The 24,607-nt window shown below is 40.4% G+C and overlaps 1 protein-coding gene across 1 annotated transcript; it reads left to right on the top strand.

The window, feature by feature from the left end:
- The first annotated feature begins 123 nt into the window (after nt 1–123).
- LOC145713600 (uncharacterized) lies at nt 124–4,440 on the top strand. Its single transcript, XM_081792458.1, has one exon. The coding sequence runs from the start codon at nt 124–126 to the stop codon at nt 2,662–2,664; it is 2,541 nt and encodes an 846-aa protein (XP_081648584.1). The 3' UTR covers nt 2,665–4,440.
- Nucleotides 4,441–24,607: the final 20,167 nt, after the last annotated feature.

Here is a 24,607-nt window from a genome sequence, read left to right as displayed (position 1 = left end):
CGAGGCCAGGACTTGAAAAGGACTGAAGTAGGACTGAGCGGGGAGGTGAAGGGTGGACCTTTACTGACGGCGGCAGGGGCGGCAGGGGTTGTGAGGAGGCCGGTTAACTAGGCCGCAGCAGCCATGGCGGTGGACTTTGGGGACCACGCCAGCGGGTTCCGCCACACCGAGGTGATCAGGTTCATCAACGACGAAGTCCTCATGAACGGCGGTGGGCCGGATTTCTACGCGGCCTTGCGCTCGCGGCCCTGGGACGAGGTAGAGGAGCGGCTTCGGACGGTCCTGGCCGACCCGCAGGTGCCGCGCGCCACGAAGAGGGCCTGTGCGTGGAGCGCGCTCGCCCTGAGCGTGCGCGTGGGAGCCAGGCAGCGGGAGCAGCAGGAGCGCCAGGCCCGGCGGCTGCAGAGCCAAGTGGAGGAGCGCGAGACGGCTGCCTGGGCCCTGGCCTCCGAGCTGCAGCGGCTGCGCGGGGAGCGCGAGTGGGCGGTCGCACAGCTGCGCTCCACACAGGCTGCGCTGCGGCAGACTCTGGTCGAGTGTGACGCGCTTCGCGGGCGGCTGCTCCAGGTGGAGAGGGCCTCCCGGGTCGTGCCGCTGGCCCGCGAGAGAGTGCCTGGGCCTCCGGCCGAGCAACTTGAGGCCATAGCATGGCCCCGGAATGCAGATGTGGTGGCCAGGGGGCTGCGCAGCAGGCTGTATTTTGAGGCCCGGGTGCCGGCCCCGGTGGCTGTTCTCTACGTGCCGGGACCCCCGAGTCCCTGGGCTCAGGCCGTACAGCCCGCTCTGCCAGTGCCCGTGCGGTACTTGCTTCCGTTCCGTGCCCCGTTCCCCGTGGGATTCCCCGTCTCGCCACCTCTGCCGCCAGTAGTAGTCATGGATGCAGAAGCTGCAGTAGTTCCACATCAGATGCCTCCTCTGGGGATCGGGCCACCTGGTCCACGTGCTGCAGTGGGCTACCAAGAGGGGATGGTCCCACGGTGGGACCCGAGGAGCTGCAGCCAGGCGGAAGGTCCTGCGATCCTCCAGAGTGCAGTCCCCCTGAGGGACGTCAGAAGCCTTAGCCAAGAAGGTCCGCAGCGGCCTCAGGGGATGGTTCCTGTCAGAGATAGCTGGAGCCAGAGCCAGAGCCAGGAAGAAGATCCAGAGAACACTCAAGAAGTGGTCCCCCTTGGGGATAGCTGGAGCCACAGCCAGCAAGAAGATCCCGAGAGAGCCCAGGGGACGGTTCCTGTCGGGGAGAGCAGGAGCCACAACCAGGAGGAAGGTCCAGAGAGGGCCCAGGGGGTGGTTCCTGCTGGGGACAGCCGGAGCCGGAGCCAGGAAGAAGGTCCGGGGTGGGCCAAAGGAATGGCCACCCTTGGGGATGGCTGGCGCCAGAGCCAGGAAGACCGTGCAAAGAGGGCCTGGGGGATGGTTCCCGTCGGGGAGAGCTGGAGCCACAGCCAGCAAGAAGATCAAGAGGTGCTCCAGGGGGTGGTCCCCCTTGGGGAGAGCTGGACCCAGAGTCAGCGAGAAGGTCCAGAGAACCCCCAAGGAATGGTCACCCTTTGGGGTAGCTGGAGCCAGAGCCGGGAAGAAGGGCCAGGGTGGGCCCAAGGAATGGTTCCTGTTGGGGATAGCTGGAGCCACAGCCAAGAAGAAGATCGAGAGATGCCCCAGGGGGTGGTACTTCTTAGGGATAGTTGGAGCCTCAGCCAGGAGGATGATCTAGGGAGGCCTCAGGGGATGGTCTCCTTTGGGGATAGCTGGAGCCAGAGCTGGAAAGAGGGTTCGGAGAGGCCTCGGGGGATGGTACTCCTTAAAGATAACCAGGGCCAGAGCCAGGAAGAAGGTCCAGAGAATCCTCAGGAGATGGTTCCCTTTGGGGATAGTTGGAGTCTCAGCCAGGAAGAAGGGCCAGCAAAGGCCCAGGGGATGGTCCCCTTTGGGGGTAGCTGGGGCCTCAGCCAGGAAGAAGGTTCGGGGCGATCCCAGGAGATGGTTACCTTTGGTGCCAGCAAGATGAATAGCCGGGAAGAAGATCCAGAGAGGCCCCGGGAGATGGTACCTCTGGGGGCCAGTGGGAGACACAACCAGGAAGAAGATCCAAAGAGGCCTCAGGTGATGGTGCCCCTGGGGGCCAGTAGGGACCACAGCCAGGAAGAAGGTCCAAAAAGACCCCAAGGGATGGCCCCCCTTGTTGCCAGCAGAAGCAGTAGCCACGAAGAAGATCCAGAGAGGCCTCAGGAGATGCTCTCCTTGGGGGCCAGCGGGAACTACAGCCAAGTAGAAGGTCCAAGAAGACCCCAGGGGACGGGGGACAGAAGACGCCATAGCCAGGAAGAAAGTCCAAAGAGGTACCCCCCGGGGTTTAGGAGGAGCCACAGCCTGGAAGAAGGTCTACAGAGGCCCCAGGCGCCCCCCCAGGGGGACAGCCGGAGCTGTGGTGTGAGGGAAAGCCCAATGAAACAGCAGCCTCAGGGGCAGAAGGCCAAGCAACCAAAAGGGAAAAAAGCTCTGGGTCTCCTGCACCAGGAGAAGTCTGCCTCAGGCTGCGGCCCAGAGAGTTGGGAGTGCCCACGGTGTAAAGCCATGAATTTTTCATGGCGCAAGGCCTGCTATAAATGCAAGGAAGTCTGTGTGGACGTTGAGAGTAGAGGCCTGGACCCAAGACCAACTCACTGATTTAAGAAAGGTAAGTAAGAATGAAAACGAAAGAAAAGACCAATTTCATAAGCCCAAAGAAAAACCAATTTCATAAGACCCTCTTCTGACCAAAAAGTAACTTATGTACCTCACAGAAGATTTGCAAACCAAAATTGGTGTAGAGAGAATTAAAACAATCCGTTATTCTATTACCCAAAGTAACAACTTTTTATCGTTGTGGGTACTACATACACACATAAATGCAAATGTATTTATATACTTTTTAAAATTTACTTGAACAAAGACTGCTTTTGAGGATCATATTCTTTAAAAAGGAACTTCTCTTAATTGCACTGACATTCACAGGTGGTGGATTCTGAATGGCTGATGCCGATTGGTGGACACCCCGGAGAAGCTGAAGTCTTGGAGCCTTCCCCCGCCCTCCCCTCCACTCTCTTCTGTTTTCTTATTCACGTCCTTTTTTCTGAAAGTGCTGTGTCTTTGGCTGGGAACAGCCATGTCTTTTTCGAGTTATAACTATACTGAGTTTCAGGAGCACTGCTTTTCCTGGGAAATGCTATTGTTCCTTTGTACATGGCTACAGTGTTCATGTTTGCTCCTGGTTTTTATTTTATAGGTGAGGGCCTGTTTTTGTGTCTCCGAGCCCCACAGAAATTGTTTGTTGCTGAAGAAGCTGAACCTGTCCCATTAGAAGATCTTCTAAGAGTTTACAGAAATCACACTTGATTCCTGCTGACCTGCACCTCATCGAGACCCCCGTTGGCTGGAGCGGAGAGGAGTGAGAGGAAGTCGGGGAAGAGGAGATGCTTTGGCGCTCGTTAAGGCGGAAAGGAGGGCAAAATGATTTCGTTAGAATTTAATTTCTCTTATGGGACAAGGAATTAATTTGGAAGAGTTGGGTGTTGTGGTGTTAAATTCTGTGATAGCAAATTTGATAGATAACATTTAATTCTTTACACAAATTGTTATTGATTGCCTAGTTTAGGTTAGGAGCTAGAACCATATGTTAATATTTAGGGCACACATCATAACTTTTTCATTAGATGATAGGAGAGAGCATAATTTGAGATCAGAAGTGAGTTATTTGCCTAGTATATAGCATGGGCTTTGGGTAAACCCATTTGAAGTAACATAGATATTTTGCAGTTCCAGGAGCAACATCAGAACTTTCATGAGAGGATTTACCAAACTCCTCATCTCCTTGCTCCTAGGTGAAACAAATGAGCAGTGGCAAAGATCAGGAAAGTAGCATCACAAAGTGCAGGCAGGATTTTTCTGAAAGTCTGATTTCTTTCCTTGAGAGGGAAAACTATTTTCCTTGTTGCCCTGAAAGACCAGTAACTTAAGTATCTTAAGTCACTGAGTGACTTAAAGATAGTACTTGGGGGAGTGTTACACACTTGAATCCTCAGTCTTGGCTGCCTCCATCCCAAGCCCCTTTCCAGCCAAGAATGGATGAAGAACACAGTGGATTCCAAGGACAGACATAATGCTTCTCTTGGATTAGATTAAAAATAATACTGGACTGGATCAAGCACTCTTGACAATGACCCTGGTCCCCTTATCTTCCACTTGGTGTATTCTCTGCAAGGCTGTCTGCTCTTCTGAGGCAGCTGGCACAAGTGAGGAGGGAGCCATGATGGAGCCCAGGGGGTGGGAGGTTAAATCAGCCTCAGTCTGAACAAAAGATGTTGTAGTTTCCCCTGTGAGATCTGCCCAGCTCACCAAGCTCAACCTCTGCCAAGGTTTTTCTGATATTAATTAGTAATAAAGAGTGTGTACTTGCCTGCTGTATCTTCTGTGTAACGTGTATCTTGGGGAAGGTTGGCCAGAGGTGGCAGCTTAAATCTGCATCCTTCCCTCTAGCTCACTGAGGTGAAGGAAAGTTCAGTCTCATTCATTATGAGAGGGGCCCTGCCTCTTCCTGTGAATTACCCAAGAATGGGAGGGGGAAGGGGTTTTTGTGGGGCCTTCAATGCATTGTGATTATCCCTGCTACTCTTACTGTCCAAGTCCAGATGGTCCCTTGAAGGTGGGCATGTCTGCTTCTCTAGGGCGAGTGGGGTTTGGAGGTGTCTGCCAATGCTGGAAGCCCTAATGCCTAGGGTCCATTTCCCTACATGAACCATGCGCCATTCCCCTCTGGGGCCCTCCCTTTTTCCTGGCAGGGAGTAAGGAGTGCTAAGGTATCATTAACAGTATTCTCCTTCCTTTCTCTCTATTCTATAAGTCACTCCTCTCTCCTTTAGTATGATTTGGTCCAAATAATAAGGATTATAGAAAACCAAATACAGGCTGGTGGAATAAACCTCCCCTGGTATAAGGGGGGAACAAAGATATGGATGCCTTTTTGGAATGGGTATAGTGAGATGAGGGGATGAACAACAAAAATGATCCCGTCATACTGGAAATCTCTCTTATCTCAGAGATATGACTAACAGCGAGGGCCTTGGTTATCTAGGATAGGAGCACAGGAATAAAAGAGAGCTGTGGGGAAACAAACTCATAACTATTTGGAGGTGGAAGAGAGGAGATACTATGATATTTTATAGATCCTTAAGTCCCCTATACATTTGGAAAGATGAGCATGTACAGATATTTTTCCTCCTGGGTCTAAATTTAGTGTTGGTGCAATACAGGAAGAGTTCAAATGGTGATGGAGAAAGAGGAGAGAGAGGCCTTGCAGCAGCTACTACCATTACTGATGGTAGGGGTGGGCCTAGTACTGCAGCCTTACAGGCACTTATGAAGGTGGTGGTGGTGGAGGAGGGATATGGGTATTTCTCTGAACAGGAGAGTACAGGGGAGGTGGGAAGAAGCTCTTCAGATTTTCTGTGGGATCTTCAGAGTGGGAGAGGCAAAATTCAGTGTGGAAGATCATAGCAATAGTCTCCTCTACTCCACATTCTCACCCATTTCTTCACTTCATACCTGCTACTAGATCCTCACAGGAGCAGTGGTTTCAAACTCCCCATTTCCACAATGAATATACCACCTATCCCTTATCCCCTTCCACTTCCACTAGCAAAAACAGCATCAGAAGGAGCGGCTCTGATAAGAGCAGTTCCTGTGGGAGCATCTGCAGCTACCATACTGGGATATGGAAAAAGTTCCTTTGGTAAGCAAGAGGAGGCAGCAGCCTCGGGGGCAGAAGGGACAGGAATGAAGGACTTAGCATTCCTTAAGATCTCTTAGGGATGAGAAAATTGTACCTGGTAAAGACCAAGGGACTAGAATGGTGGAAGTGGTAAAAAATGATTATTTTGGGGATAAAGCCATGTTTCAACTGAAGGAGATGTCTGATCTGGACAAGAGCTTTGTCTTCTGATGGGGCCAGTCCTCTTTGATTTCAGAAATGCAAAGAGAGAACCAAGGAGATATTAAACAGAACAAGTAATTTTCTGAGTATGTCTCAAATTATAAATGTAGCTTAATTTCACTTGGGAAAAATTAGAAAATGCAGAAAAAAAAAGATTTAACCATAATCCCACCACTGGAGTGAAGTGCCACTGTTTATATTTTTATGTATTTAATTCCATAAATGTATACAGAGATAGGTGTGATAGGTGTTTTAAACATCCTTTACATGCAATTGTATAGAATATCTTATAGCCTTATTTTTTATTGTGGTTAAAAAAAAAAACCATGAAATCTTACCCTCTTAACAAAATTTTAACTGTGAAATTTAACTACATTACTAACTATAAGCACAACGTTGTACAGCAGGTCCCTAGATCTTTTTCATCTTGTGTGACCAAGTTTATACCTGTAGTCTTATTTTTAATTAATATGTTAACTAAGTTTTTTTTTCCTTTCACACCTTGATGCTTGCAGGTGGGGAGGCCCTACCCCAGACTCATCCTTGAGGAGTCTGGCTCACACCACCTATAAATTAAACCCCAATCCTTGTCAGTGCCTCCCCTCACCCCACTCAGAGTCACAATGTGGTGGTACTTCATCCCAGGGGACCATGGCCAGATGTTGGGGACCAGGTTCTGGACTAGAGGCTGTGTGGGGAAGGACTGCCTGAGGCCAAAATAGAGGAGTAATGTGCAAGCACTGGAGCCAAGTCTATCGCCTTCTGGGAGGCTGAAGGCCACTGGGCAGAGACTTGGGCCCCAGTCTGACGTCTGCCAAGGTCCAAGGCTGAAGCAACACACTGTTTCATCGCACATCCCTGGGGCCAGTAGTTTCTCCTGGCAGTAGAGAAGTTTATAGAATCTGTCCCAGGAGACCATTGCTGCCGTACCTCAGCCTCTCACCGCCAAAGTACAGCCTCAAAGAATTGCTCTGTCTGACCCGGTCCAACTGCAAGTACCGAGTGATGGTGGAGCTGGCTCCTTCACCTAAGCCCCTCCATCAGGAAATGTTCACGTCTTTTGAACACAAAGAGCAACACCTACCTGCTGGGGTCAGGCTGGATGAAACATGGTTTTCCCCAGGAAGGCAAATAGGGCAGAATTGGAGCCCTCCGGATATGCTCTGTAGATATGGGTGTGTATAGGGATGTAAATTCGGGTCCAGATAGAGGGGCAGGGAACGGATGGGCTGGAATACACTGAGGATTAAGTGTGGCTCAGAAGACGGCGGCATCTCCCCTGAGATGCTGCTGCAGCTATCGCCCTTCCTAGAGCAACGCGATCTCGCGGGATCTCAGGAGCTCTACGTGGGCGGGGCAGGGGAGTCCTGGGAAGAGAAATAGCTGGGTGTCTCCTGGCTGGAGCCCTCTTATCCGAGACTCGTCCCTAAGGGGGCTAGCTCAGGCCACCTATCAAGCAAACCTCACTTCACCTTTGCGCCTTTCCCTGCCTGTGCCGCTTTGCCCCGCGGGCCCTAGGCTGGGTGTTGGGGACTGGCCCAGAGGCTGTGCAGGGGCAGAACCATGGAGGCCACGACGGGTAAGTGAATTGCGCACGCAATATATTAATTAATTAATCCATGGACAACATCTAGAAAAAAGTAGGTGATAACATATTTCTATGAGCTCTAAATACAAGAGGCTGGGGGCAATTCATAGCTATAAGACCTGAGCAATCTGTGTGGGAGTGAGCATAAAGAAACAATGGATCATCTGACAGACCAGAAAATAGGAAAATCCTAAAATAGTCTACAAACCAAAATACTCTACAAGTATTAATTAGAAAACACAGTGCTCTAAATTGAGAAAAGCAAGTGGAAGTAGAATGAGTACAAGTGAAATGTGGTAAGGTTGAAGAGGTTGGATTATCTAGGCATGATGAGCTCTCAAAACCGCAGCCAAAGCTCCCTTCCAGTACAAACCCACACTGAGAGGAGAGACGTCATTCTGTTTCTCATTCTGTTTTTCCTTTATAATTACTTTGGAATTTTTCTCCTATTATTTTGTTACCCATTTTTAAATGAAATCGGTTTTCCTGAGTTTTTAGAAGGAGGCATGGTTCAAGCAGAGCTTTTCTAACATCTCAAAGTTCAATGTATTGTTTTTGTGTGATCTTCAAAAAGCAGCTTGCTTTCTTGCAGTTCTGGAGGCTAAAAGTCCAAAATCAAGGTGTTAGCAAAGTTGGACTGTGAGGGCCCTAAGAGAAAGATCTGTCCTAGGCCTCTCTCCTTAGCTTGTAGATGGCTATCTTCTGCCAGTACCTTTTCAAATTCTCTTTCCTCTATATGTGTCTCTGTCTCCGTGTCCATATTTTCCTTCTTTATAAGGACACCAGTCAGGGCGCACCCTAATGACCTCACCTTAACTAATTTCATCTGCAGTGACCCTATTTCCAAGTAAAGTCACATTCTGAGGTTCTGGAGTTTGGGATTTCATCATGTGAATTTTTAGGGTACACAATTCAACTCATAAGACTCCTAAATGTAGTTTTTCTACTTAGGTCTCTGAATTTAAGAACAATTAAGACTAAGCTTTTGAAACTCTTTTCTAGTATAGGTATAAACTAGATTTGAATTCTAGCACTGGTTATTGCTAGCTATGTGATATTAAGCAAGTTGCTTACCATTTCTGTGGCTCAATTTTCCCATCTATAAAATGGGAATAATAATATGTATTGAATAGGGTATTTGTGAGGATTAAAAGAAGTAATATATGAAAACACACTTAGAACAGTGCCACCTTCAGTTTATAAAACAATTTTATAATTCTTTCCCTTAATTAGAAGAAACAATGAAACCCAACTGATAGGCATTAAACAAGCAATCTCTCTGAAAAGTTACCAAATAAAATGTAAGTATTTGAAAATGTACAATTTTAATCTTTCTTGCTAGTGAGAGACAAAGCTTCCACCAATATTCATGACGTTTATTTTTAAAAAGAGTGTTTATTTGGCTGATGTGAATCATAGTGGTAAGGAAACAAAGTCTTGAGTTCTATTTTATCTAGGGCAATTAGCTTCAATCATTATCTCCATGGTTTAATTAAGTGAATCAGTTACAAATCAATTGGTGTAGGTATCACCCATTGACTATACCAAAAGCTTTAAAAGATAAATCAGCTTTTCAGTTTTTATAGTAACTTCATCTCTTGGTCCTCCCTGTTTTACAAAGAAGGGAAACCATCCTTAATTTCTGAAGAAGAAAAAATGTAACTAGAAACACATTAATTTGATTCCAGCAGCTAAAATTTCTGTTGACTGCACCACAGTTTCCTTATAATTATGAGCATTGTGGTGTAGCTGGTCCACCATGCCTTTTCTTCTGACTGATCATCTTCCTATACTGTAATCCTATTCTGAGGATCAGTCTGTAGCTAAAAGAAAAGTGATTTGTATTGTTGATGTAATGGAATTACTCTGTGAGTGTAGCAAATTGGAGCTTTTTATTATAAACACTACCATAATTGATTATTTTAGCTTTAGGTTAGGGTAACTTAAATGTAACCTGTAATTTCCACAACTTGAAATCAATGGAGTACATTTATTTTTAATTAAATGGCTGCCAAAATAGAATTTAAGGGGAAATGTGCAAATAAAAACAATAAGTACTGTATTGGTTACCTATTGCTGTGTAACAAATTACCCAGAATTTGGCAGTTCAAAGCAAAGTGCATTTATTATCTCACAGTTTCTGTGGGTTAGGAATCCAGATATGGTTTAGCTGGGTCCTCTGCTTCGGGGTCACTTACAAGGCTGTAACCAAGGTATCAGCCAGGACTTAAAGGCTCATATGAAGGCTCCACTGTGGAAGGATCCACTTCTAAGCCCACTTATCTGGTTATTGGTAAATGTGGTAGGCCAAATAATGGTTCCCTAAAGAAGTCCATGTTCAAACGTGTGAACATGTTATGTTACATGGCAAAAAGGACTTATAGTTGCAGATGGAATTAAAGTTGCTAATCATCTGGGTTTAAAATAAGGAGATCATCCTAGATTATCTTCGTGTATAATGGGTGAGCCATTAATGGTGGAAGTGGGAGGCAGAAGAGGAATCAATGTGCGAGTGATGTGATGTGAGAAAGACTCAGCTAGTCACTATTGGCTTTGAGGATGGAAGGGGTGGGGTGTGAGCCAAGGAATGGGGTCAGCCTCTAGAAGCTGGAAAAGGCAAGGAAATGGATTCTTCTCTAGAGCCTCTAGAAGTGAATGCAACACTGTTTGTACCTTGATTTTAGCCCAGTGAGATTAATTTCAAACTTCTGATTTTCAAAACTATAAGATAATAAATTTGTGTTGTTTTAAACTGCTAACTGGTGATAATTTGTTATAGCAACAATAGGAAACTAGTGCAGCAAGAATCAGTTCTTCAAGGGTTATTGGAGGGAGGGCCTCAGTTCCTTGCTGGTGGTTACCTGGAGGCCATCCACAGTCCCTTGCCATGTGGATCTCTCCGGCTTGCCTCATCAGAGCAAGAACTCAAAAAGAGCAAGAACAAGACAGGGAGGTGCTAGAAAAATGGAAGTCACAGTGTTTTCTAACTTAGTTACAGAAGTGACATCTCATCACTTTGGTATATTACATTTGTTAGAAGCAAGTCATTAGGTCCAGCCCACCATAGAGGAGAGGAGATCACACAAAGTTGTGATTTCCAGGAGATGGGGATCATTGGGTTTCATGTCAGAAGCTGCCTATCACAAGTACTGATAAAATACAACATTTTCCTCATGTTTAAAATCATGAGAACTTCCTGCTATCTCACTGTTCTTACTTTATTTAGTTTTCTTTTTCATCTTCTGTAATTTCTTTTAAAAGATATTTTAAATATGCATGTATATGGATATACAGAAATATGAAGAATAAGTGAAAAAATATTAAATGTTGTGATCTCTTATGAAAGGATTTTGAGAGATACATTGTTTAAAATGTTGCTCGTCTTTTAAAGTTTTACAGTGAGCATATTTTATATGTTAAATATAAAATCAAAATTAAAGTAATTTTATGAAATAATTTGAAAAATTAAAAGATAAAACTTTCCATATTTATGAATGCCCCACACTAATTTTGATATGTGCATTCAGTTCTTAACTTATTTTTTGTTCAATGCAAATCATATTCTGTAGTCAGTGAACCATGCATCCCAATATTATATTTCACTGAAGAATAAATTGATCATAGATTTCACTGGAAAAAGAATTAAAGGAATTAGAATGAATTAAAATTTGTTATGACAAAAATAACCTCTTAACCTTTTATGAGGGATACATAGCGACAGAACTTTGAATAATAAGCTAATTCTTAAAATGCACACACATAGAGGTCTTACATGTGTCTAAGACCTTCAACAATTTTTATGGTGTTTGTCATTCCCATGTTTGGTTCCATATTTAGACATGTAGAAGCAAGTCTCAATTGAAAAACCACTTTTCTCCTGATTTATTATGAGTAAGAAGATTTGTCATGAGGAACACAGAAAGTGAAGCATATGCTCTGAGGTTTCTTGAAAAAAAAGGACAACTTGGCAGTGATTCAAATGGACATCCTTTTGCCTTTATAAGAAAAGCAAAATGAGCATATTGATTTGATTTCTTCATAATAATGAGTTACATGACCAGCCAAAATACTAGCAAAGAATAATTCATGTATAATCACATTCCATCCCTGGGAAAAAAGGAGTGCTTTATAAAGCTACTCTGAGCTAAGATAATAAGAAAAGAAAAACATATTGTTATTTAGACGAAATATATTTACAGCATGGCCCTTTGTTATATTCCTCACTTTTAAAAGAAAAATATAGTATCCATTACTAGATTGGAGTAACTCACTTTTCTTTTGCCTGCAGTTTGATTTTACACATTGAATGCTTTATGTTTGATTAAAATAATTTATAATTTTGTGTGTATATGTGTGTGTGTGATTTCATATGTGTAAAATAGATGAGACCAATTTTTTTCTGAAGCTTAAAGTCATAGCTTCTCCTGGCCAGCGAAAAGGTGACCAAATAAACAAATAACTCTATCTGCTGTGGCATTTTACAAATGCACATGACATTCGTTTTTCTTGATCCCTTTTGTTTGCACTTGTAATATTCTGTGAGATGTTGTAAGGTCAAAATAAAATTAATACTGCCCAGTAATAATGATGAGAAAGTGACTGAAGGGATATTTGAAAATATGTTTATCATTTATAGCATGAAAGACAGCATATGATGTTGTAGAACACCTTTTATTTCCATTAAAAATTAAATGCAAACATGCGTAAGGTTACCAAGATAAGAAAAATATATATATTGGAGTATTTGTGTTAATTCATTGTTACCATTTTCTGTTAACTTTCAAGATTTATAGTTGTGGCTTTAGGCTGCACAAAACACATCACTCCTGGAAATCATTCATTTATGTATAAGTATGTACCCTCACACAGATGAAATTTGTATTTTGATCACCTAGTATTTTAAATATCTATGTTTCATGATGATTCTATGTTATGATATACTTTGGTGTGCCAAACTATGCTATGATGCATTAAAGGGTCCCTTACTCCCTAGTGACTATTATAGTTGCTCTTCCAGAAGCAGTGATAAGCATGGTTAGGAATATAACAATGATTAATACCACTGATGACATGATTAGTGGAACCAGTCATTTTATTTGGGGTGCTTTTAAAAACTCTTTGTTTTGACAAGTGGCCTGCCAAAACAGACAACTCACAACAAAGAGCTTGCTCAGGGGAATTTATAAACAAATGATAAAAATTCAGCAGTGCTATGGTAATCCGACTTTTTGATGATTTACATATTTTTTCTGTTGTTTTAATGATTGAATAATCTAAAGACTATTATCTTATTAGGAATGTTCCTATGGGGATTTTTCTTTACAATTAAAAAAGCAGTTTGCCAAAATGGGCAGTATTTGAACTAATACTTCTGTTTGCCAGCCTACCAAATGAATAGAACATCTGGATGTCTGCAGCTAACTCAAATTTGCTCCCAGCAAATCAGTCTGCAGTTGAGGATTCAGGTTCCATTTATCTAACACCAAAATAAAAAATGAGAAAAAGATCTGCTACACCTTTAGTTTTTTAATATGTGTGAGAACAATTATATAAATATTTTGAAAAATTTTGTCTCTTTTAGTCTGTTAGGCATCAGAGAGATGTATCAGTTTTCATCTAACTATTTGAAGTTTATCATGGAGCTTATTATACTTGTTCCTTTATTTTTTAAAAAATGTGTATTTATTTTGAAAGAGAGAGAGAGCATGTGCACACATGGAGGAGGGACAGAGAGAGGGAGAGAGAGAAGCCCAAGCAGGCTCCACATTGTCAGTGCAGAGCCTGACATGGGGCTCCATCTCATGAAACATGAGATCATGACCTGAAATTGAGAGTCAGATGCTAATGAACTGAACCACCTAGGCACCCCATACTTGTTCCTTTTAAAATACACATTTCTGGGGCACCTGGGTGGCTCAGTCAGTTAATCGTCTGACTTTGGCTCAGATCGTAATCTCACAGTTTGTGAGTTTGAGCCCTGCATGGGGCTCTCTGCTGTCAGTGCAGAGCCTGGTTGGATCCTCTGCCCCTCCCCCTCCCCTGCTCTGAAAAATAAACATTAAAAAAAAAATACACATTTCTACTACAAATTTCAAGTTTGCTTGGTGCCAAAACAGTGTCACCTAATATGTATCATGTCAAAGGTTTAGTGTAAGAATTTGTAGTCCTGTGGAATTTTAATATTCCATCTTTTATTATTATTATTATAATTTAGAACAACCCTAAGGCCACAAAATGATATATAACATGTATAGTATTTATTTTTAAAATTATTTATTTTGAAAGATGGAAGGGACCTTAAAGGTCACTAGACATCAGAACATTCTAATACTTTAATCCTATTTGCAACATTCCTGCAAAGCTACTGGTTTCCAAATGGACACTTTACTCCCTCATTCCATCCAGGAATTTATAACCTCTGGAGACAGCAGAGTTTTTTCTTATACTGAGATGAAAGCTGACATGTGTTCATGTTTGTTTTCACCCAGCAGTCTCAATGTCTTCTTCTAGGAGTTTACAAAAGTAATTTAGTATTCTTCCTTTGGCTTCTGTTTTTCAGATTAAACATTACTAGTTCTTTTACTTAGTCTTCATATAAAATGGTTTCAAGTTCTGTCATCAGTTTGACTGCTTTCATGTTAAACAAATTCTGAAACACAGCTCTCAGAACTGAACACCATACTTGGGTGTGGTCTGAGCAAGATTATCAACACACTTATTTAAAACCTGTGCTTGTGGGGCATCTGGGTGGCTAAGGCATGATCTCTCAGTTTGTGAGTTCGAGCCCCACATCGGGATGTCTGCTGTCAATACAGAACCTGCTTCAGATCTTCTGCACCTTCCCAGCTAGGGCATGCACTCTCTTTCTCTCTCAGAAATAAACATTAAAGGGGCGCCTGGGTGGCTCAGTCAGTTGGGCGTCCGGCTTCTGCCCAGGTCACAATCTCATTGTTCGTGGGTTCAAGCCCCGCGTCGGGCTCTGTGCTAACATCTCAGAGCCTGGAGCCTGCTTTGAATTCTGTGTCTCCCTCTCTCTCTGCCCCTTCCCTACTCATGCTCTGTCTCTCAAAAATAAACATCGAAAAAAAATTAAAAAATAAACATTAAAAAACCCCCTATACTTGTATAGTAATATGATCTAAATTGTAATACACGTTTTGAAGGTTGACTCATTTTTTATTCACTTTAAACTAAAATGTCAAAGTCTTTTTATTTTTTTTTTAATTTTTTTAGTGTGTATTGTTGCTAAATCATGTCTTTCCCATGCTGCACTTGTATAGTTGGCTTTTTGAATCTAAATCCAGGACATTATACTTATCCCTATAATAATGTAACTTGTTAGATTTCACTTGTTAATTGTCAACCTGTCATAATCATAGTGATTCTGATTTTGTCATCAAAAGCACTTTCTCCTCCAGCCGGATTTGTGGCATCTATCAATTTAGTAGATTTTACCATTCATATTGTCAAATGATTCATTAACCAGATTATCAAACAGGCCAGAAATCAGAGAACTTCTTTGGCATGTTGTTGGAGATCTCCTTTTAGGTTGTCATTATTCCATTTTAAGTTGATGTTATTTTGTTAAATTATATCCTTTCTTTTACTTATTCAACTAGTTATACTTTAACATTAGTATCATCTGCCCCACATTTCTCTGTCCCATTGAAATCTGGCTAAAATCTAATATCTAGAGACACTATTGTGGGGTGTGTCCTTGGACTACCAATAATTGACCCTGCCAGAATAGAAAATGGAAATGAAAATGAAAATTTGTTTTTGTAAGTGTTGTTGAGCCAGAACAAAAGTTCTTCTGTGGCTGCTTTAGGACAGGGTTACGAAAGTTCTAGGTGGTGCTTCACCTGTTATTGCATTGCTTCCTGAAAAGAAATCACCTGTTACTTAATTTACTTCTTACTCTATTGACAGTACTGTGATAGGTAAGTAGGACTGAGAAATAACTATATGATACTTTTTACTGAAACACTTACATTGTACTTTCATGGTCACAGACTTACATTTCCGTGGCCCTGATCACAGGGAGATTTTCTGTGAGCTTATGAATGACACATTGTGACATATCCTGTCAGAAACAAACAAAAATAAATCCCAAACACTAATGTAGTGCTTTTTAATTTTTTTACCACAAAAGAAATACATTTTATATCAAAGCTTATTATCTATCTATGAATGTAGGTGTATATATGTACACACATAAGTATATATGCCTATGTGTATAATTATGTGCATATGTATATGTCAAAACAAATATTTCATAACATAGCATTTACCCTCATTGCTGGGTTTGATAAAATTGTTTATTCTGTTTTATTAGAAAAACTTATTTGGTGGCTACTAAATCGCTTTTCTGAGCCACTAGTAGTCTGTGACTGTCCTAAGGTAGAATCTCTGATGATGATGGATCCACCATATCATCCTCATTCTTGAGGTAGGGAGGCATATACTCAAAGGCTGTAGAGATGTATCACCAGTTTTAAGCACAATGAGGATTTATAGCCCTCCATATTGTTTAGGCCACCATCTCCTCTATATGATCTAGGATATATTTTTATGTAGATTAGGGCACTCCAGGAAAACATTTATTTGTCTAGTTTTCTTCAGGAAGAATAGATGTCAGCAGAATGTTTGGGGCAAGGATGCAAAAAACATTTATAAAGTGCCTATTATGTCCCAGGCATTGTTTAAAGTATTTTGCACATTTGGTTGTTTTGGCCTTTAAAAAGAAGTAAGGATCACAGACTGTAGTAATCTGCCCAAGGTCACTAAATTCTTTTATGTAAGAAACCTGAATTTAGGCCCAGACTCTTTCTGATTTCAAAGCCCATGTACATTCCACTATGTTGCATTAATTTCCACTTTAAAATTTGACTTGCTTTTTATGCATTTGAACTGTACCCTTTTCCCCATCCAATTCGTAAAACTCCAGTTGCCTCATTTTTTGTTTATTTGTTTTTTTTTAGTTATCTCTACACCCAGTGTGGGGCTCAAACTTACAACCCTGACTGAGATCAAGAGTTGCATGCTCTTCTGACTGAGCCAGCTGGGCACTCCTCCGATTGCCTTTTTAGCGAGGTTTATTTGGAATACAGATTGTTATACTCCCATGTTCCTTCTCTATTCCTTATTTGACACTCTGATTTGTATGAATAGTGTGGTTAATAGCACGGACTCTGGACTCTCTGGAGCCAGCTGTCCTGGGTTTGAATCTTGGCCCTTCCACTTTGTTTGCTCTGTAATCTTGAGCAAGTTATGTAGCTTCTCAGTGCCCAAATTTCTTCATCTGTAAAAAGAAGATATTAGTAACTACTTCATAGCATTTGTGTGAGGATTAAAATGAGTGAATAATGTAAAGCACTTACATGGCATAGTGCCTTGCACATAATGCTAAATAAGTGTCAGTTATTATAAATGTCCCATGTGCTTACCTACAGGGTATATTTTGTTTCAGAAAAATACCTAGCTATCTCCATGGTAAGGTGTGTGAGATACTGAAAGGACCAACTAGAAGAAAGCTATCTCTTGTAATCCACTTTCATGGTGTTTCTTCCTTCTTGGTTTGAAATTTTAGCCATTAGAAAAGGACTAATGGGAAACAATGAGGAGGAGAGGGCACTATTTTCAGAAGGACACAGGAAGTAACTGAAGTTACCAAGACATGACTCTGTTGTTCTTCTGACATTAAGCCACACATCAATATGATTAAATTGGGGGCCTGGTATAGGATGGAGAGGCCTAGCAGGAGGAGTTGTGGCCTCCGCCTCTATCCCTGCTTTAATCACAGGGCTATTTGCCTCTGCTGCTCCTACATGTCTAGAGGCAAAATTAGCAATTCTCCTCCCCATAGGGTATACATTCTGAGTCATTCACTGAGCCCTAATCAAAGTTAATGCCCAAATACTTTGACCCGTATAATTGAGAACTGACTGTATTCTTCCCATTTTAAATATGAGGAAGCTCAAAAAGGTTAAATAATTTGCCTCATATGAGGGTTTTGCAACCTGGGAATTATTGACATTTTGGTCCAGATAATTCTTTGTTTTAGGGGTTATTCTGTGCATTGTGGGATGCTTAACAGCATCCCTATTCTCTACCTGGTAGATTCTAATTGCACTCACTAGCTGTGATAACCAAAAATATCTCTAGACACTGCCAAATATTCTAGGCATGGATGGTGCAAGGTATAAAATTACCTTGTGTTGAGAACCACTGCCTTAGGTCAGAAACGTGTAAGGTAGGGAGCTAGGACTCAAACTCAAGTGTATCTGATTTAGAATCCCATGATTTTTAACATTATATGAAACTGTCCTTATCGAATGTGACATTGATATGCTCTGAATGGTAGGCAAAATAAAAGGGTATATGCTATGGGAAGTCAGGTCTAGATGCCAAACTTGACCTCACTTAAAATTACCGGAAAACTCATCATAATGGCTTCTTATGTTAGAGCTTCACACTGCTTAAGGGGAATGAATGTACAAAGTGTGAGGACTCAAGGCCCTTTTTGAAGGAAATTAGAAGAGCTTCCAGAGTGGGAACACAAGTGTGCAGGTGGTATAGGAAGAGCTTTGGGACATCTGGCCCTTTAACATTTGCTCCAAATACCCAAAGCAATTGAAACAATTCTGCACAGTTCTGACATGAACCAAGCTACCTGGATACATCCAAACTACTTTATGTTTACTCACCAAGTGAAGGTACTGAAGGAACTGGGTAGACATCTTTATTTGCAGATGGTAGGGATCTGAGGTTCTCCAGTTAATGTGCTTAGTTTCCAGAGGTAGTTATTTTTTTAACCTCCCTTCCAGTCCTTGAGAAACACTAAGAACAAAATGAAAACAAGAGGGCAAATTTTGGAGCCTGGAACTCTGCATCTAGGCATCTTCCACATGATTTACTGCTCACAGTGCAGGATACAAATAAAGGCCATGCCAGCATGTGAAAGCTTAAAATACATTCTAATGAAGATCACATTGTGAGCATTGCCAAGACAGAATAAAATGCAATCAGGATTTAAATGTGGCTAAAATAATAGCTCCTTGGATTCAAGCACACTGATTAATGCCAGAGACACTTATGAGATGCTGTTGTCTGGTCATCAGTGTTATTTTTCTTGTGGAACACTTTGTACTAAAAGCAATAAAAGAGGGCTAATAAACTAAGAAGAGGATACGTTATTCTATAAAATTAACATGACTCAGGTGAAGTGCTTTAGTTACAGATGATCTATGTTCCAAGATTGACAGTTTATCAGCATAACTTATTTTGAAATATGCATACTCCAAATATTTCTGAAATATTCACCTTTCATAGCAGATTCTCTTGCTTTTCTCATGTCTGTGTGTAAATGTAAATTTTGTTCTTACTGTATACTCAGCTTTTTTTTTAATTTGAGGAGCCAAAATTAGCTTTAGAGATATCAGTTGAAGGGGAAGATGTATCTAGACTTAAAAAGAACATTGAAGCATCTTGTAAGCATTCTTGACTTCAGTTTTGTAACTTAAGACGGTAGGTGAACAAACATACATTCCCATAAAGGCTGACATGTTTAAAAGCCTGAGTGATTAGTTAGTGATAAGAGTACATGGTAAATGCTATTACTATACTTTGTTTGAAACACAAAACAACAATGAACGCAACAAAATAAAATCCACTGTATATACCCCTCATATCTCATAATACACCCTCTCTTTCTTGTGAGGTTAGAGTTGTTAGGGAGCAAGCAGAAACTTGTTTGTACTCAGAAAAACGCCTACTGAAATGACCACCCGTTGCTAGGAAATAATTGAAATTGATAAACTTGTTTGGTGTTTCTCTTTTCATATAACACTTTGATATAACTGATTTCATAAGAAAAAATACTGGTTGTGATGGAATTTCAATCTCTACTAAGTATAACTATATCCCCACTATTACCATTGTGTAGCACACACACATACACAAGGAGAAAGAGCTTGGGAACTGACACCTAGATGTGAACCCTGGCTTTATATCTGTTTACATTTTTACTCTGCTTACATCATTTGTAACATTGAGGTTTGATAAAAACAAAATGAGGAAAGTAGCTAAAATAAATAAACAATACTGTAGGAACAAAAAAAATTGGTAGATAGTATTTATGATAGTATTAATACAACTGGTAGGTTTGCTTTGTTATGGTACAAAGACTACTAGACTAAGAACCAAGAGACTTGGATTCTGATTGTGGTTCTGCCACTAATTAGCTATGTGACTGTAAACAATTCATTTAGTCTGTGACTCAACTTCTTCATCTTTAAAATGAAGCATTGGATCAGATGATATAGCTCCAAGTACCACTCCCCTCACACATTCTTACATTTTAGTGACTTTGCCTCATATAGGGAGACCAGGTCTTGGCCATAGCCAGCCAGGTACTATTCTGTTATCATTTATAGTGAAATTAGTAGTCAAGTTTAAGAGTCCTTTAGGAATGAGCACAGTGTACTTGAAATATGAGCTATTACAGCATAATGCTCCATTGGTAAAATACTAAGCCTAGCAGTTCAGGCAACATGCTATATTGAACTAGTGTACATGCCCTTATTTTACATGTTGTAAACCACATAAATGAGCCAAAGATGGCCTCTGCATGTTGGCCCCCCTTTAGTCCTACACAGCAGGCTGAGATCCATTAGCCCAAATTTCCTCTGACACTAAACTCAAGTTTTTACACATCTAATTGTTTTAAACATACCCAAAATAAACAGATATTTAACCATTTAGAGTCTGCCTGCTTTGCATACCCTGTGAAACCACAAGACATGTTAGCTATAGATAAGACAAACCCTGCAACCGTAAAGCTCCTAGCCACCGTTGCCCTTTGGAGCTCTCTGACCCAAAGATACTCTGCAGTGCTGCTGAGGTACATCACCTAGACACAAGAGCACTATGTCTGATTCCCCCTCCCCCTGCCGTTCCCTTGCCCTCATCCCCTTCAGGATGGTAGCCACCACTATCACCAAAGTCTTTGGGCAGTCTCATGCTGTGAAGGAGTTCCCTGCATGCCTGAAAACCTGCCAATGTGTCACTCAAATAAAGCTTGCATGTGCAACTGCCATATGTGGGAATTAGAAACACCTAAAGGAAGAAATATTTCAATAAGGTTTCGAATAAGAAACCATAATGGAAATTATGAAATACTTATAACTGCAGAGCAGTGAAACCACTCTAAATCAGAACTTGTAGAATGAAGAAAAAGCCAGTATTTAGAAGGACATTTATAGCCTGAAATAAATATATTTGAAAAGAAGAAAGACTGAAAATTACTGAGGCAAGCATTCACTTTGAAGGGTGAGACAAAGAACATTAGTATAAAGCCAAAAAAAAAAATGAAGAAAATCATAAGTAGAAAAGCAGATATTAAAGAAAAGACAAAGACACAACAGAGAGGATTACAAATTGAAATACTAAGTATTTGAAATAATTATTAAAATATAGGAATATCTGGCAATATTTTTTGAACAAATAAAAGATACAATTAAATAGTATTAGAATGAGAAAGGGACCATTGTATTGCTTTGGTAGGAAATTTTGAAATTAATAACAGAATATTTTGTATTCCACTAAATGAGAAAACGAAGATGAAGTGAGAAATTTTCCAGGTGAATATGTATTTACATAATAAGATCAATTTACTCAATTATTCAGAAGAGTCCTCCACACATTAAATCTATTGAATTACTATTACAGTGTTCTTCCTTCCTCAAGGTACCAGGTCCAGAAGGTATAAAAAGGCATGTTTTGCAAACCCTCCAGTTATAGATAACCCCTTTCTTTATTCAAATAGTGCCAGAAAATAGAAAAAGAGAGTGTTTCTCATAATTTTATGAGAATTTTGTAACTGATACACAATATTGATAAGAACAGTAAGGGACAATAACAAGCCATTGTCAGAAACATAGATGGAAAAACATTGAGTAGTATATTAGCAAATGTAATCCAGTAGCATATTTTTTTTTAATTAAAAAAATTTTTTTTAATGTTTTTTATTTATTTTGGAGACAGAGGCAGAGCATAAGCAGGGGAGGGGAAGAGAGAGGGGGAAACACAGAATCCGAAGCAGGCTTCAGGCTCTGAGCTGTCAGCACAGAGCCCGATGCAGGGCTCGAATTCACGGAGTGTGAGATCATGACCTGAGCCGAAGTCAGACGCTCAACCGACTGAGCCACCCAGGCGCCCCAGTAGCATATTTTTAAAAGTAACTCAAGTATGTTTTATTCCAGCAATTAAGAATTATTTAATATTAGAAGATCTATTAATAAAATTAATAGAGGAAAAGAGAAATAAAGTAGTGTCATCTTAATAGATACAGAAAAAGCTTTTAGTAAAATTAAAATAAAATCATAGAAAACTAGGAACTTCCATAACCCCATCAATAATATCTACCCAAAACCTATTTATTAAATGTCCAAAGTATAGTGTAAAGTAAAGGTATACATAATGGTGGAAGACAAGGATTCAGTATTGTCAAGATATCAATTCTTCTTAAATTTACTTATAAATTTAGTGCAATTACACTGCAGATGACAACTAGGTTTTTCATAGATCCACAGAAAAATGAAGAATTATCAAAACAATTTAAAGAAAAAGAAGTGTTCTTTGTAGCCACTAGTTTCTTAGGCACATTATAAAGATGCAAACAAAAAGCAGTGTAATATTAGGGTAAGGGGTAAAGAGATAGAGAAGAATAGAGGAAGAGAGAGAGGAATCAATAGAACAGAAATATACGTAAATAAGAAATTGGCATATGACAGAAGTGGCATTTAGATCAAGGGGGAAAGGAGGGACTAATCAATAAAAAGTTTGGTAATAAAACAAAGTTTTCGAAATAATTAGTGTTCAGTATTCATCATAGTGATTACCTCAGTTTAATTAATGCACATTTTATTATTAATGTAAAATGACTTAGTATTTGATTGTCCAGAGCATTTATCCAGGTTGTGCATTATTTTTCATTTTCCTCTTGGCCTGTTTTTTGGGTAATAATTGAACTTTAGGACAGAGAAAGGAGAAAACAGCCAAATACTAACATAGTGTCTGGAAGAAGTTTGAAAATCATAATTAAAATCACATTTGGTTCCTCAAAAAATTAAAAATAGACTTACCCTATGACCCAGCAGTAGCACTGCTAGGAATTTACCCAAGGGATACAGGAGTACTGATGCATAGGGGCACTTGTACCCCAATGTTTATAGCAGCACTCTCAACAATAGCCAAATTGTGGAAAGAGCCTAAATGTCCATCAACTGATGAATGGATAAAGAAATTGTGGTTTATATACACAATAGAGTACTACGTGGCAATGAGAAAGAATGAAATATGGCCCTTTGTAGCAACATGGATGGAACTGGAGAGTGTGATGCTAAGTGAAATAAGCCATACAGAGAAAGACATGCCATATGTTTTCACTCTTATGTGGATCCTGAGAAACTTAACAGAAACCCATGGGGGAGGGGAAGGAAAAAACAAAGAGGTTAGTGTGGGAGAAAGCCAAAGCATAAGAGACTCTTAAAAACTGAGAACAAACTGAGGGTTGATGGGGGGTGGGAGGGAGGGAAGGGTAGGTGATGGGTATTGAAGAGGGCATCTTTTGGGATGAGCACTGGGTGTTGTATGGAAACCAATTTGACAATAAATTTTATATATTTAAATAAAAAAAAATCACGTTTGGGAAAACTTCTACCTTCTGTGGCAGACTAGCTAGTGCTTGTCAACTCTCCTACTGTGAACTAGAAGACCTGAACAAAATGTCTAAAAAAATCTATTTGAATGCATAAGAAAGCTAACATATTGAAGAATTATGGAGTCAAGATCTGGGGAGAACAAACATCCAAACCAATTCTGCTTTGCATCAGCTTTTCCGCACAGGATATCCGCTGATATTGGAAGAGGCTGTAGAGTACCTGAGAAGCTGAGCACAGGTTACAGGCTATCTAGGACTCACCTTATAAAATCTTTATACTTGAGGTTCAGACTCCAAAGAATTATAATTTAGATTAAGGGTAAACCAGAAATATTCTGGCACTCTCAGGGATTAAAGGTATGCTTCAAATAATCTCATACTCTGTAACTGGAGTACATTGATCTGCACTATTAGTTTCCTAGCCCTTTTACCAGAAGCAAATTCAAATCTTCTTTGGAGAAAGATAGCATCATCCCAGACCTTTTATGATGTTAATATACAATAGCCAGCCATCAATAAAAAAAAAAAAAAAGGCACATGAAGATAATGAGACAGGGTGACCAAAACCAAACAAATTAACAAAAGAAAAACAATACACAACAAAGAGAGAAACACAGAAAATTCTGATCATGAAACTATGAAACAAATATTGAAAATAACTGCCTATTAACATCAAGGAATATAAACAGGGGAAACTGAAAACTATAAAAGAGAACCAAATAAAAACTTTTAAATTAAAAAATATAATGAGCTAAATTAACTCAATGGATGGGCTTAAGAGAGGATTAGATTCAGCTGAAGAGTTACTTAGGAAAATAATATATGTCAGAGTAAATAACTATACTGAAGAGGAGAGAGAAAGAATTTTTAACACACACAGAATGTAAGGGGCATAAGGGATACAGAAGTTCTAACACATTGATAATGGAGTCTCATATTGAAAAGAGAAAAAAATGAAGCAGAAACAATTTTTGAAGAGATTATAGCTGAAAATTTCCTAAAACTTATGAAAAACATTGAGCCATTGATTTTAAAAGCCCAATGAAATGCCAAACAAAATAAGAGAAAAATCACACTGTAATGGTTAATTTTGTATGTCAAGTTGGGCTAGCGTATATATTGCCCAGTTGTTTTATCAAGTAACATCTAGTCTAGATGTTGCTATGGAGTAATTTTTTTTAGAGTGATTACATTTAAGTAGATTTTGAGTAAGGCAGATTACATATCATAATGTGTGTGGGACTCATCCAATCAGATGAAGGTCTTAGGAGCAAAGACTGAGGCTCTGAAGAGGAAGGATTTCTGCCTTCAGACTGCAGTGGAAAAATTTTGC

This window comes from Panthera onca, chromosome X (genome assembly GCF_046562875.1).
Source record: "Panthera onca isolate mPanOnc1 chromosome X, mPanOnc1 haplotype 2, whole genome shotgun sequence".
In the NCBI taxonomy this organism is placed as follows: Eukaryota; Metazoa; Chordata; class Mammalia; order Carnivora; family Felidae; genus Panthera; species Panthera onca.
This window is presented reverse-complemented; position numbering and strand designations above follow the sequence as displayed.